The 16,315-nt window shown below is 43.2% G+C and overlaps 1 protein-coding gene across 1 annotated transcript in view; it reads right to left on the bottom strand.

The window, feature by feature from the left end:
- The window catches only part of LOC124798188 (ATPase ASNA1 homolog), a 90,414-nt gene that overhangs the window by 24,029 nt on the left and 50,070 nt on the right, over positions 1 to 16,315 (bottom strand). The window contains exon 4 of the mRNA XM_047261485.1: positions 3,501 to 3,651. Coding sequence (XP_047117441.1) covers positions 3,501 to 3,651 — 151 coding nt within the window. The remainder of the gene's footprint in view (positions 1 to 3,500; positions 3,652 to 16,315) is intronic.

The raw sequence follows: 16,315 nt of genomic DNA, 5'->3' as shown, positions 1-16,315 counted from the left end.
CCTATTGTGTCAACATCTGAGGGCTTTTCCCTGGTCATTACTGCTGTGTTCTCTCCTTGCTACCTGCAATGTTCGTTCACTGCAGTACAGGAACCCATGCTCCATTTAGCTTGAGGCATTCCTCTTTTTTGTTTAAGCTTTCATCATTTTTGTGGATTTCTATGGCTTCCCTGAACGAGCAGGCATGACAGCTCTTCTCCACCATGAGCAGTTCCATCCTGGTGAGTTTTATTATACTGTCAGCCTCACACAGCACATGCTTCACCATGGCCAATTTCTCGACATGTCGCAACCCACAGTACCACTTATGTTCTGTGATCCTGGTTTAGATGGATTTGTGGATTCGTCTTTCCCACATACACTCTTCCAAATGTACAGAGTATGCAGTATATTCCTGACATTGCAATTGGGCCCTGGGCCCTTTTGTCTTTTGTTGATCTGAGACACATTTTCACATTTGGTTTGTATATAGTCCATACACTTTCTTTGAGCAATATGAAGTCAGAAAATGTCAAACAAACACTGGCCGAAGAACCCGAGAGTGAAGCCAATAGGCAATATGTCAATAAGTGGCCACAAAAGCCGCAACGATTTTGTAAATTAAACCATGTTCAACATTTGCTGCTGTTCATTTAAAATCTTGCCCATAATGGAGAAACTGACAAAGCTGACAGTAATGTGAAGCAGATTTTCTTCCACAGCTTTGGAATGAAAGGTTCTTCACTGTAGAGGGAAGCACAAAAAATACCATGAAATTGGCCTATTTGACAAGTTGTGTATCTGCCTATCGATGACTCAGAATAACTATCTGTTGAGTTGTTACCTTCACTCCTAAAATTATTTGTTACCTTCACTCCTAAAATTATTTACTGACGTGCATAAAGAAATTATCACAAACACATGGTGTACTCAAAAAGTAAGGGGCATTTTCTTTTATTTAAATGTTGGCAGCATAGGTCAAAGTTGCCCAAATGCTCTTCTATCTATTGCTCATCTCTAAAACCATGAAGTCATTTGTTTTAATTCAGTAGTCATTTGACTATGGGTAACTGAAACGGTGCCTTTTACAAAAATTCCTCCTGATACTTGTGAAATTCTTGCTATAACTGTATTTTCATGTGCATATGGATTTTCAGCTGCTTGAAACCATCAACAGTTGAGCTATAGTTCAATTCTTTTATCTTGGCGGTTTGTGCATGCCCGCCCAGACGCGGGAGATTGCTGTGTTGCCATTTGTACGCGCCAAGAGAAGCAGCACCATAGTATAGTTCGCAAACTTACGTTTAGGGGACAGTGCGCAGTTTATGACGTAAAGCCACCACGGCCGGATTAACCCTTTTGCTGCTACAGAGACGTGCTCCCCACATTCCGCGATGTGCGTGCAATTTTGTCATCATTGGATTGCTCGCCTGTGCAGACACATGGTGTTTCGACTGCTTTGACACACTTTATCATTCGAGTTCATAAAAACTATTTGGCCCAAAAATTTGATTTTTACACATCTTCTTGACTGATCCCTTCCCCCCCATTAATGACTTAAGTTTGTTTCGATGTTCAACGCAGTTATTGTGCAGCATTAGATGTAGTAAACCACTGCACGAAATTTTGAAGAGTTTGCAGAGGTAAAAGTCCATAGCGTATACTTCCCATATGGTCGATTTTAGTTGCCACTAGAAATTTCAAAAAATTACATTCAAACGAATAAAATTCATGAAGTAAGACACTTCGATATTGTTTTTAAATAAAGAAAATATTAAGCACCGAACAAGGTTTGAACTCAGAACCTTTGGCTTAGCGGTCATACACTTTCACCATTAGGCTAACGCAGCTCGTCATTCAATGCATCCCCCGGAGGACTTTAAAATATCACACAAAATACCGACAAACACTGTTGGTATGACTATGAATTACGTTTCGTCGAAGTACAATAGGAAATAACAATTACCGCTGTTCTTTATTGCGAAAAAGCGGTTAGTGAGAATGATACAAACATCTTTCCTTGCTATCGCCTGAATTAGGAAGCTTATTGCTTGTTTGGTTTAATTAATAGAATATGAAGCAATTGGCACAAAGAATGCTTTTTCCAAACTTTCTATAAAAGAAAGTCCGCTATCAAGACATTGCTTTTGTTCAATTACTTTATTTATGACTGAACGTTTCTAAAACTGAAGACACTCGTCCATGCTCTGCACTGCAGTCGAGCTCTGGCAACGTCGTTCTCTGTTCATTGGCTGATTGTGTTTTGTGACGTCAGATGCGCAGAACGAACCTAAACTCGGCCGCCGTCATAAATGATGCACACTTTAGAGTCTGAGCCTACACTAATGATTGAAGAATACATTAGACAATGGTATCAAGACTTCAAAAGTTGCCGTACATATGTGTCCCATGGGGAGTGGTGTGGTAGGCCCAGTACCCAAACCAATGAAACCGTGGACCAAGTGGACCAAAAACTGATGGTTGGAGATGTGGCTGATGAATTTCCTGATGTTGGACACTCCACAATTTACACAACTGTCACAAAAAAGCTCGGACATAATAAATTGTGTAGAAACATAAACTTCCTTCATAAGAAGACATGTTTCCACTCCATTGTCCATACCAAGAATAAGATGCATCACTTTCATTGAGAACTTTTTGACCACTCTCCGTACAGTCAAAACTCCACACACAGCACCTATATGTCTTCCTGTACCTGAAACAATGGTTTGATGATCGAGGAACTCAAGACTACAGATGTAAGTTGTTTCCATTTTCCAGGTGGAGAAGTTTTATGTGAATGGTTTGAAATATCTAGTAGATTAAAACTATGGAAAGAGCTTGGAAATGAACAGTGACTATGTGGAAAAGTTAAGTAAATCTTTGGGCACAAAAACAACAAAAAAAATTGCTTCTATCTAATACCCTTTTTAATGACTGAAAGGCCCTTTCTTTTTCAATATGCTTTGTACCTCAGTACCTTTACACACATCTGAAGAAGACGACAACAACAATGACGACAATAATAAATATGATGATTTAAAAAAAAAGCATCAAAAAATGTGAAAAGAAGTGAATGTATGAACCATGATCTATTTGCAGTTGCGTAACATGGAGACACACTGCACTGAACCTACATTTACTTGTATTTGCTTCAGATCTCTGACTTTGTAAATGGTGTAAATAAAGCAAGTTTTTAAAATGTTGCAATAAATTTTATCATTAGACAATGTTGCAAAATTACAGAAAAAGATGGGATCTTTGATGGTCATTCTGCTAAAAAATATGCCTAGTATGACACTAAATGCTACCAATATTATTGAAAGCATTCATATACACCTGTAATTTCACACCAATGTCGAAAAAAGGAACTGACATACTATGTATAAAAGCTGAAAAAAAAAGAGCTGTTGTAGTGGATATATAATTTACATACATGTATTAAACTTTTCTTTCTGTTGTAGTTCTTAAATTTTCTTACTTTGCTACTGCTAACAACACATTCTTTTAATTACACATACCTGGGAAACGAAAGGGCTAATTTTCATTTTCAATCGTATAATCTTGCCGAGTCCTTTTTCAACAACTTGAGGGAATGACAACAATCTAAGTGTGTGGCCAGTTGGTGCAGTGTCAAACACAACTGCAGAGAAGTTCATACCCTTCACAAGCCTGTGCAGAAAAATCTCCATTATTGAACTTTTACAATAAATAACCACTTAAATTAATACTTGTCATCAATCATGATTCAGTACTTTTAACAAGAAATAATATTCAGAATAATTACACTAAATATTATCTGTTGTAACTACAGACTGTACAGACTGGCACTAGAGCAAAATAAAGATTAATATTGTAAATAAATTGCAGGACTCTAGGAGAGAAAGATAGGTTAATGACATTGGAAGAGGAGTCAAATAATCTCAAATGGTATGAAGTAGCATTATCAGAAAGTGAGAAACAATTCTAATCAATTAATGTGTTTTATTACAAGGAGGAAATGCCTTACAGTAAATAAGAAAATCAGAAACAGCACTGCACATATTGGAAGAACAACAACATTAAATGATGGAACAGAAAACTCTGATGGAAAGCCGATCTTCTCCGCACTCGCTCAGCGAGTCTAGAACTGCCCACTGAACAGCCAGGCACTGGTTATCTAGCTCCGGCGGAAAATTATTTCTGGCACTATTTGCACACATGTGATTGCCAGCCGGCCGGAGTGGCCGAGCGGTTAAAGGCGCTACAGTCTGGAACCGCACGACCGCTACGGTCGCAGGTTCGAATCCTGCCTCGGGCATGGATGTGTGTGATTTTCTTAGGTTAGTTAGGTTTAAGTAGTTCTAAGTTCTAGGGGACTTATGACCACAGCAGTTGAGTCCCATAGTACTCAGAGCCATTTGAACCATTTGTGATTGCCAGAAAATAGTTCGTTGATCGTAGCGTCCCCTTCCTCTGCTGCTGGTTGATGCCCTCTGATGGACTTTGGCCGCACGTATGTGTTTGTGTTCAACAGTGATACTTGCTTGTGAACACTCAAATACTCTTGCATTAGCCAGACTTCGCAGCAGAGTCGGCAACTCGCATCGCTGGTCTGTCTGCGGTGTTCCCGCTGCAGTAGGCATCTGTGGGCACTTGCAGCTATGGTTTCAGCAAAGGACACAGTATGCAGTACCAAGAAGAATCAACCCAAGGATAAAATACCAAGAAGAAGCAAGTCCAGAAGATTGCAGCAGAGGAGTGGAGGAAACAGATGGGACAGTGAACAGAGATGATAGAGGAAGACAGGAAGACAGCAAAGACAACAGAAAATTGTTGTAAAGGATGATGAAGGGAAAGAGGAAAGGTGAGAGTAAAAACACCACTATGCTGGATGAAATGGAAAATAAGTAAACAATACAAAAAGTTGAAAGTAATGTGGGAATACCACTTCACATTGGATAACTGACGGGGAGAGGCCACATGGGGAGAGGCCAGCCAATTGAAAAGGATTTGATCTGGGCAGAACTAGAATCCAGCACTGGGCAGTATGAAAGGAGGAAAGGCACCAGATGTGTATATAAAGTCAGCAGAAATGGTACAAGAAGTTGGAATCACAGGGAAAACAGTGACTATACTTGTTATGAAGGTAGTTTGGAGGGAGAAAACAACCTCAAAACACTGGAACAAACAAATGATTGTCCCTGCCTTCAAAATACAGTATAACAACTAGAAGGGTGACACTGATGTGCTGGCAACTGTGCAAAAATATTTGAGAAAATACCAAGGAATAGAATAAGGGACAAAAAGTCAAGAAGAAAATGGAAGGAACGGCAACATATCTTATTTTTGCAGTAGGGCAGCTGCAGGACAAACAATGAGCATCGACAAGCTCTGTTGTTGATCTTCCCGAATCTTAAGGAGCTTGACAGTGTGTGCAATAGTAAGTTAAGGAAAGTCTTTGACAACAAAGGTGCACGAAACTGTGCAACTGACAAGGTGAAAGAAATATACCACAGACGTAGAAGATACATTAACATAAAATATGAGGAAACTGACTGGAAAAAAGAATTGTGCTTTAAAAAAAATAGGAAGTGCACTTGCATAATTACATTTTTGTTGTTGTCCTGGGTGACAGAATGCACAAGATAGCAGACAGAATTACAGAGAATGATGAGAAGTCACTGGGCTTTGCTGAACTGAGGAAACAAGGAAGATGAAGTTCAACAGCAATAGATGGATGGGCAGGGCTGGTTGGATTGTGTGGAGAGTTCATGACCCTGACCAGGAAGAGGCAGGGATCTACAACAGAACTGAGTCTGGCAGGGGAACAGCTGAAAAAAGTTGATGTCTTCAAATATGTTGGAACCGTAGTGGAAACACACACAGAAGTGATTTCATTCCATATCAGATAAAAAGCTCCAACAGACAAAACAATACACTGGTTGGTGCACCACTTTTTGTGATACTGGCTGTCTGTGTGATGTGGGGAAAGCAGGCTGGCCAAGATTGTCTGTATATAAGGTGCAGTGTGTGTGTGTGTGTGTGTGTGTGTGTGTGTGTGTGTGTGTGTGTGTGTGCAGGAATCAAGTCAGGAGCCCGAAGAAGTTGTTGATACATGCGAGCAGAGAACGGCAGATACCATAGTCAACTGTCAGTAGCATTCTACGCACACATCTGCATGTAAAACCATACCAGCTGCAGTTGTTAATGCACTGGCAACTCAGCGGACTGAGCTTTGTTCTGACTTTTGTGATGATTTGCAGCTGCTACTGAAGAAAGACAGTTTCTGGCAGAAGTTGATTTTCAATGAACAAGTGTCTGAAAAGGTGACTCCTCATAACATGTTAGTCTGGAGCACAGAACACCCACACATGATTGTGATCACATTAGTGATTTATCTAAAAAAATTTTGTGCCGATTCCTCTTCACAAGTTTATGGATAATTTTTCTTTGTGGAGAGAAAAGTGGTTGATTTCGTGTACATGGGCATGCTTCAGCAATAGCTTACGCCACAGTTAACAGTAAGACAGTGGAGATTTAATTCTGCAACAAGCTCACACTCTATCACACTTTCTATCAGATTTTTCTGATTGCCTGAATACTGAATGTACTGCCTCAGTGTTGGATTGGATGTGCTTCCCATAATGAGCCCCCACAGTCACTTGACTTCAAGAGATTTCATCTTATGTGATTATCTCAACGATAATGTAGTTCAGTGTGTGTGTGTGTGTGTGTGTGTGTGTGTGTGGTGGGGAGGGAGGGGGGGGGGCAGTATGCATTTTGCGCTTTAGCTCATCAAAGGATTTATTCTGAAAACTAACAAGTTCTCTTTGTGTTTTGTATTTACCTGTCAGCGATTCAACACTTCTCTTGTAGTTTGCATGGTACATGTAAATAACCCTATATTGCTTAAAATTACTGCATTTTATTTTGCTATTAAGAATGTAACAGCTTTGTATTTCAACACTATTTAAAACCCTTCCTACAAAAGTCTTTAAGAAGGAGCTGTGCACAATGCGACAGTCAACTCAGTAATATGATAGTCAAGTTCATTCAGTCTGTTGTGTATTCCATGCATTCAGTTCCATTAAGTCAATGGCCTGTATTAAGAGAAACTGTCATGTATTTAAGTTAGACTTCTTTACATCTTCGAGCATTGCTGACCAATTTTGAGAGTGTCTCCCATAAGTCCAACCCCTCGTCCAAGTCGTGGGAGATGAGCAACGGCACAAAGTAGGGGATTGCCTTTAGGGGCGATGTACAGCGGGGACTTCGTGTGCCCCAGGACCGCTACGGTAGCTGAGAAGGCCCTATGGGAACCCTGAAACGTGACGACTAACGGGGCTCTGGTGAAGCTGCGATAGGCCTAGCAAGCCAGTAGTGGATAAATCAACTGCTTTCAAAAAGGGAACATGCCTCGGATCACGGAACGGATTTAAAGGAAACGGACCAAGCAATGGAAAAGGATTACGAGATGGTTTACGGCTGGGCACCTTAAACGTAAGGACTCTAACTGGGAAGTTAGAAGAAATTGTAGAAATGATGGAAAGGAGGAAATTGGACATCTTGGGACTTGCTGAGACTAGGTGGAGAGGAGTTGGTGAAAAACCACTAAGTAAAGGATGTAAACTGTACTGGATAGGGAATGAGAGGGGAAGAAATGGAGTGGCAATAGTGGTCAGAGAGGGTCTGCAGGAGGAGGTGGAAGGTATCAATGATCGAATGATAAAAGCCAGAGTACGGGTGAAAGGAAAAAGCATTGAAATCATCCAAGCATATGCCCCACAGGTGGGGTGTACAAAAAAGGAGAAGGAGGAATTTGAAGATGACATGCAAAAGCAGCTAAATGGAGGAAATCAGATTATAATAGGGGACCTCAATGCACATGTTGGCACAGACAGGAAAGGATTCGAGGAGATAATGGGACCAGAGGGCTGGGGGAACCGAAATAGAGAAGGAAAATTGTTGCTGGAATTCTGCAAGAGGAATGGGCTGGCGATCGCAAATTCGTGATACAAGAAGAGGAGTGGTCACAAAATAACTTGGTACAGTGGGGACTGGTCCCAAACTTCAGTAGTAGACTATGTACTAGTGGATAGGCAGATGATGAGCAGCCTCACAGATGTTAAGGTCATACCATCTGAGACCTTAGACAGCGACCATCGGCTGTTGGTAGCCACCCTAAGAGAGAAAAAAAGATAGGAGGGCAACAGATATACAGGAGAAAAGGTTGAAGACATGGATGCTGAAAGAGGATGAACGGAGGACCCAGTACCAGACACTGATCAGGAAGAAGCTGCCAAAGGAAGATCAGAGAACAGTGGAAGAAGAATGGGGCGATTTTAAGAGGGCTCTAGTTGAGGCAGCTGAGACTGTGTGCGGAAGAACTAGCACAAAGAGGAGAAGTAGGGAAACCCCATGGTGGAACAACATATGTAAAGAGGCAGTACTTTGAAAGAAAAAAGCCTTCAGAGAATGGTTCCAGACCCAAACAGAGGAAGCTAGGGTAAAATATAAGGAAAGCAAGAAAGCGGCACAGACCATAGTAAGGGCGGAGAAGAAGAAGTGGATGGAAAAATGGACAAGAATGTTAGAAGAGGACAGTGAAGGGAACAAAAAAGTACTTTACACCATGGTAAGAAATAAGAGGAATGACAGAAGCGAGTGCCTGAGGATCATGGATAATAATGGAAGAGTTGTGGAGGAAATGCATGAGCTCAAAAAGATTTGGAAGGAGTACTTTGAAGATCTGTTGAATGCTGCCAAGCAGGTAACTAACAGCGATGGAGAGCCTAAGGCAGCAGATGATTATAATAGTGGGGAAATTGATGATCTAACTTGGAATGAAGTGGAAGAAGCCATAAAGAGGATGAAAGGGGGCAAGGCACCAGGTTGGGACGAAGTAACAGTGGATATGATACGAGCAGCAGGAGAAGTAGGAACCCAGTGGCTATACAGAGTGCTGAGGGTGGTGTGGAAGGAGAACAGAATTCCTGAGGATTGGAAGAAAGGAATTATAGTCCCGATCTTCAAGAAAGGGGATAAAAGGAGATGTGAGAACTACAGAGGAATCACCCTGCTATGCCACTGTGGAAAAATCTATGAAAAGATGCTGGAGAAGAGAATAAGAAGCAGTATTGAAAGTAGACTGCAAGAGGAGCAGTACGGTTTCAGACCGGGAAGATCAACAACGGACCTCATATTTGCGGTAAGGCAACTGCAGGAAAGGCACTATGAGTACGGGAAGGACTTAATCATGGCCTTTTTGGATATTGAGAAGGCGTATGACAGTATCTGTAGGGACAAGCTCTGGGATGTGCTGAACGCAAAAGGGATGGATGAAGAGATTACACGAAAAGTCAGAAAAATGTATGAGGGAAGTGAGAGTTGTGTGAAAGTGGGGAGGGAACGTACTGCATGGTTCAAGCTGGAAAATGGGCTGCGACAGGGAAGTGCACTTTCGCCTTTATTGTTTATTATTGTTATGGATGAAATCCTACAGCAAGTATCAGATGCAATTGGAGATCATAAAATGAAAGCAGTGCTTTTTGCCGATGACCTGATGTTATGGGGAAATTGCGTGAAGGAGGTGCAAGAGCAGTTAGATGCATGGGAGGCAACGGCAGCACAATATGGAATGCATTTCTCTGCAAAGAAAAGTGAAATAATCGTCACAACAAGGAAGAAGAATAGGCCAAATGTGGATATAACTTGTGGAGGGGAAAAACTACAAGTGGTAGAGAACTTCAAGTACCTGGGAAGCGTGATTGAAAGTAAGGGGGGAAACGCAATGGAAATAAATGAAAGATGCAGAAAAGCAGGGCAGTTCTACAAATGCATTAGGGGCCTTATTTGGAGCAAGGAGGTGCCACAGAAATCCAAGGGAATTATATACCGAACCTACTTTGTCCCCATATTGACATACGGAAGTGAGACATGGGTAATGCACAAAAGCGACAAAAGTAGAATACAGGCTAGTGAAATGAAGTTCCAGAGGAGCAGGTTGGGTGTAACAAGACGAGACAGATTGCGAAATTTGTATGTGAGGGAAAGACTAAAGGAGGAACCAGTACAGGACAGGATAGAAAAATCAAGACTGCAGTGGTATGGACACATGAAGAGAATGGATGAGGGAAGAATTCCAAAGAGGATGTTTGATCTGCAACTGGAGGGGAAGAGGCCCAGAGGAAGACCAAGAGATAGATGGGTGAAGGGAGTGAAGGAATGTGTGATGAGAAGAGGAGAGAACTGGACGAAGGTGGAAGAGGGGGAATGGTGGAAAGACAGAACACGGTGGAGAGGCTTGTGTTCCCGACAGACCCAGCCAGTGGCTGGAAACTGTCCAAGATGATGATGATGACTGCAACTTATTATCTGCAAGATGACCATTGTGGAACTGTCCTCTGACAATAAACACCATTAACAGAAATTTAACTTCAACAGCATCACCTCAATTACTTAAAAGCATTTAAAGCACCTATTAAATCATTCACAAGGCACATGTGGAAACACTCATCTAGGCAACTAAGGTCAGTCAAGTCAGTCAGTCTCATTACCTCCCCTTACATGTTTTTCTATCACTTCCACACAACAAATGGATCCATCTCGATTTGGACGTCAGCGTGTTCTGTCCCTCCTTTCCAGCCATCCTCCATGAGAACAGAACTACAGCGTTATGCATGTGAGAAATCATATGGTGGCATAATGCACAGTAACAAGGAGCAGTTTACTATGTGATGCTCCAACCAATCGAATCTTTCTGTTGTGTGTATGTAGTGTGGGCTTCAGGGCGCAAGTAGAGCATTTATTATCGATTTTCATGTTAAGAACAGGTGTGGCGAGGGTACTTAGTTACTGTAGTGCTCATCGCAAGTGATATAAAGCATAGTATTACATTAAGAAATGGCAGCGAGAGATTTCTAGACATTTTAATTTTTTCTGGGGAAAGTCAGGAGCAGAAACAGTGGCACAATGTGGTGCTCCCCCAGACTTGCTAGTTACCAGGGTAAACAACTGCTGGAGTGTGAGGCATGGAACAGAGACAGAGCGCACAGTGGTGATGCTAAGCCATACTCCTCTGCAAAGAGCACACAATGCATGTGCGTATCACTATAACAGTTCTGAAATCTAGGTATAGTTTTTGTCTTGGAATTTTGCTTCAGGGTAATTACTGAGCAATTTACTGATCAATAAGGTAATTTACTGCCAGGAATTCTGATAAATTACAATATGAACTAAGGATGTAACTTTGTTTGAATTTAGCTATGGCTTATGTTTCAACTAGTTAGTTAATTAGTTAGTTACATGTTACATAAATCATCGGAATGATTGTTTCATTGAAATGATGTACATTTCATCCTTAATCAGTCACAATAGTAGTAACATTATCAATTTAGTTTACCTTCCACTTTTCTATCAACGCTGCAAGTGAGAATTACTCGTGTAATTCATGAACTGTTCACCTTCATGTGAGCCAGTAAATAGCTAGCATTATACTAGTGAAATACAGGTATTTCAAACATGCAGCAAAAGAGACAACACAATAACGGAGGCCACTTTCAAGTACCATCACCTGTAAAAAGGAAGACAATGCTGCTCGCTTTCAATGGGAATGCTGTTTACAATATCACTGAGCAATAAGATTTTTGTAATTTTAGGGTTTTGTGTCTTTTGTCAGTAAAAATGGAACCCTTACAGGATCTTTTTGCTGTCCGGCTTGTCCGTACGACTGTTAAGAACCCTTTTTCATACAAATGGGTAAACGTATCAAGTTCAGATTTGTCATACACTAAGGTCTACATTTCCTTGGCAGTGTAATAAATTTAAGCCCCTGAATCAATGTATTGGAAAGATATAGCCATATCTGTAACATATTTTGATGCTCACTAAGTCACTCACCGAAACCTACAGGATACTTCGCATTGGCCTAGATTAATGAAATTAAGCAAGAAAGGTTTCACAGTACAAATAACGAAAAATCTGAAAATTGCTAACTTGTCATCATGCTACTATACTCAAGAGGATTCTTAACACAGAAATGAAGAGTGGCATCACAAAGAATAAAATGAAAGGAGTTACTTCTACCTCTATCATTTTAATTTTAGTATTGTTAATAACGATACATTTAGTCATTGTAATGGTTGATTTACTGTTGCTGTTGTAAAAACTGGTGGTAGTGCTACTGGTGCTGTTGAGTTGGAGAGTTTTGATTCTCGTAATGTGATTGCTTATCGCACTTACGAGGGTGGTTTGAAACTTTTTTGGAACGGAACAGAAAAAAGTACTTGCATCACTGAAACGTTTTCATTTTTCGATGTAATGTCCTTGTAGATTAATACACTTGGTCCAACAATATTCTAGTGCCTTGATCCCATTTCAAAAATGAGTTTCCTTCAGGCCCACAAAATAGTTGTCAACTCCGGCTATCAATTCTTCGTTTGGTTAGTTGGATTGGAGAAGGGACCAAACTACGCGGTCATCAGTCCCTCTGACCTTGGAATAACTAAAACCAATAAAACCTGACACTGTAAGAGGGAACTAGAACGGCCCTAAAATTACAAGCTATTGACAGAGAAGGAAGGAAGAAGGCAGAATAAGAGAGGAGGGAAAGAAAGTGACTAATGACAGGGGCATGAAGGAAGAAGCACAGGTAGACAAGACAGACACTCAAGATAAAACAGACCCCATAAGGAAAGGAGTGGGAAGGCAGAGGGCGGGGGTGAACCATGAACCACCAAGCCTAGTCGAAGCTAGTCCAATGGGGGCAAAGGGGGGAGTAAGACAGCCTGCCATCCCCTCCACCCACTGATAAGGTTGAAGGTCCCACCCTTAAATAAAGCGATAAAAACCTCCATCACAAAGAAATCGTAAAACTAGATCAGCCACTGAGGCACTGTCAGCTAACGCCAGGGTTAGCAAGTTAGGAAAGCTAAAATTCCATTGCAAGGCAGCTAAGTTGGGACAGTCCAGTAGTAGGTGAACCACAGTCAACATTGATCTGCAATGACAGAGAGAGGGGTCCTCACGACGGAGGAGATAACCGTGAGTCAGCTGAGTAGGGCCGATGCGGAGTCAGCAATGGTCGACAGAGGCCTTACAAGAAGCGCGTAAGGAGGACCGCCACATAATTGTAGAATCCTTTATCGCCCTGAGATTGTTTGGCGAAGAAAGAGTGTGCCATTCTGCATTCCAAAGTTCCAAAACCTGACGATGTAATGCCAAGGGAAGGTCTATTTCTAGAATGCCAATAGCAAGAGATGGCCTGTTAGTAGCCAATTTAGCCAGTCGATCAGCAAATTCATTGCTAGGGATGCCAATATGGCTTGGAGTTCAAATGAAAACCACGGAGCATCCACATCGATCAAGGAGAGAAAGGGAGTCCAGGATAGCTATGACCAACGGGTGGCGAGGGAAGCACTGGCCGATAGCTTACAAACTGCTGAAGGAGTCACTACAGATAGTGAAGGACAGTCCTGAGCAGAAGTGGACATGGTCCAATGTGCGCAGGATGGCTACCAACCCTGCAGTAAAAACAAGGAACGAAATTCCATGTGTCTCACAGAGCTGTAAGCATAACCAGTGTAACCAGCAACCATGAAGCCATCAGTATAAATCACTTCTGAACCCTGGAATAAACAGAGGAGACAGTAGAATTTGTGGTGAAGGGCCTCCGGAGGGACAGAATCGTTTGAAATGACAGAGAAATCAAGACAGAGTTGTGGCTGAGAGACGCACCATGGAGTGATACGCGCGCGAGTGGAAAAAAGAGGTGGTAAAGGGATGTGCTGGAGCTCAGAAAAGAGTGACTGAATGCGGGCAGCCACGGTAACCCTGCATCGTGGCCGCCGCCACAGGAGGGGGATCTCCGTGTCTGGATAAAGGAGACCATAATTAGGGTGCTCTGGGGTGCAGCGAATGTGGAGCGCATAAGATATCAGCTGTTGTTGGCGCAAAAGTCGCAGCGGTGGAGAGGCTAATCACGGGGCTAGTCCAGAAGGCACCAGTTGCAAGTCGTACCCCACAACGGTGGATGGGGTCTAGTATCTGCAATGTCAAAAGCAGTACCATAGACAGGACTCCTGAAGTCTAAACGAGACTGGGCCAGCACTTTGTACAATTGCAGTAGAATAGAGCGATCTGCACCCCAGGTGGTATTGCACAGACATCTAAGAACATTGAGATGTAACCAGCACATCCTCTTCAGCTGGCGAAGATGAGGGAGTCAGGTCAACCGGGCACTGAAGACCAGACCCAAGAAGTGATGGGTGTCCACCACCTCGAGGGATTGGCCATCGAGGAACAGGTCCAGATTGGGATGGACTGTACGGCAATGGCAGAAATGCACAACATGACTTGGCCACCGAAAACTGAAAGCCATGGGAGAGAGCCCAAGATTGCACTCAGTAGACTGCCCCCTGTAGACGGCGTTCTGCAGCGCCCATGATGGAGGAAGCAACGTAGATACAAAAATCGTCAGTATACAAAGGGGGACGCTGTCAGCCCAGCAGCCACCACCAGTCCATTAATGGCTACGATAAAGAGAGGAATGCTCAGCATGGAACCTTGTGGAACCCCATTTTCTTGCCGATGGGAAGTGCTGTAGGAGGAACCAACTTGGACCCGGAAAGAGCGACAAGAAAGGAAGTTATGGATAAAAACGAGCAGAGTGCCACGAAGGCCCCGAAGGCCCCATTAGTGAAGAGTGGTGAGGATGGGGGGGGGGGGGGGGGGCAGGTGGTGTCGTAGGCTTTGTGCAGGTCAAAGAAGACTGCAATGAGGTATTGCCGATGGGCAAAAGCTGACCGGATAGCGGACCCCAGGTGGACCACGTTATCTGGCGTAGAGCGGCCACAGCAAAAACCACCTTGAGTCGATGACAAAAGGGTGCAGGATTCAAGGATCCAAAACAGCCACCAAATCACCATGCGCTCAAGGAGCTTGCTGAGGGTGCTGGTAAGGCGAATTGGATGGTAGCTATCCAACTGAAGAGGTGGCTTCCCAGGCTTCAACACCAGAATAACAATGCTTTCCTACCACTGGGTAGGAAATACCCCCTCACTCCACAGACGGTTGGAAAGGGTCAGTGGCCAGCCACTGGTAAGTTTTGGAGCATTTGGTTACGTATCCGATCCAGTCCAGGAGCCGTGTCGGGACAAAGGGCAAGGGCGTTGGCGAATTCACACTCGCTACGTGGGACATTATAAGGCTCCAAGCAGCGAGAAATGAAAGACAAAGGCCTAGCGCTCTTTCAGGAGGAAGAATGTGGGCAGATACTAAGTCGATGCCAGCGCTTGAGCAAAGTGTTTAGCGAAATGTTTTACGACAAAGTCCGGATGGGTAAGGACAACACCATGCAAAGAAATTCCTGCAATGACCAAAAATTCGCCTGAGTTTCACCCAGACTTATGAAGAGGGTGTGGTCCTATGGCAGCCGCACATCGTTCCCAGCATATCCATTTCTGAAATTTGGTTAGGTAACGGGCCCGGGCACGGAATTGTTTAAAGACCAGAAGGAGAGCAGTAGAAGGGTGTTGCTTGAAGTGTTGAAGAGCATGGCGGCAGTCTTTTATGGCCGCAGCAATTAATGGAGTCCACCAAGGGACCACCTTCCTACTGGGGGAACCCAAGGAAGAAGGGATGGCTGAAACAGTGGCAGAAAGAATGCTGGCAGTCAAAGTCTGTGTAGACTCATCAATACTGCTGTGTGGTAATAAAGGGGGGATGGTAGAAGAGAAAAAGGCACAACAATCAGCTTTAGAGAAGGCCCACCTGGGAGGGTGATGGAGAGAGATACACTGAAGGAAGATCAGAACAATCAGGTAATGATCGCTGTCACATAAGTCATCCTGGACACCCCACTGAATGGAGGGAAAGAGGGTTGTGGGCATTAAAGTCCCCTAGAAGCAGGAAGGGAGAAGGGAGTTGTTGAAGGGTGGTTGGGCAAGGGATGTGGGTGGCCTGTCAGGCAGGAGGTAGAGATTACAGATTGTGATTGGAGTGGCCAGATCGACCCTAACAGCAATTGCTTCCGGAGTGGTATGGAGGGGAACCCATTTATAACAATGTCCTTGCAGACCAAGGTGCAAACACCATTACAAGACCGCAAGGGGCCAATTCGGTTCCGACAGAAAGCGTGGAACCCATGAAGGCTGGGTGAGTAGGAAGTGACAAAATGGGTCTAATAAAGAGCAAAGCAAGCAGCACAGGAGGAGGAAAGAAGGGGCTGCAACTCCAGGAGGTGACGCAAATATCCATTACAATTCCACTGGAGGATTCTCAAGCTGTAGTCCAAATGGGAAGCCAATGAACCAGAGCCAGTCACGCTGCTGAGTCGCCATCCATCACCAATAAGGAT

Source organism: Schistocerca piceifrons, chromosome 5 (genome assembly GCF_021461385.2).
Source record: "Schistocerca piceifrons isolate TAMUIC-IGC-003096 chromosome 5, iqSchPice1.1, whole genome shotgun sequence".
Lineage (NCBI taxonomy): Eukaryota > Metazoa > Arthropoda > Insecta > Orthoptera > Acrididae > Schistocerca > Schistocerca piceifrons.
Note: the sequence above shows the minus strand (reverse complement) of the source record. Positions and strands in the feature narration are given on the sequence as shown.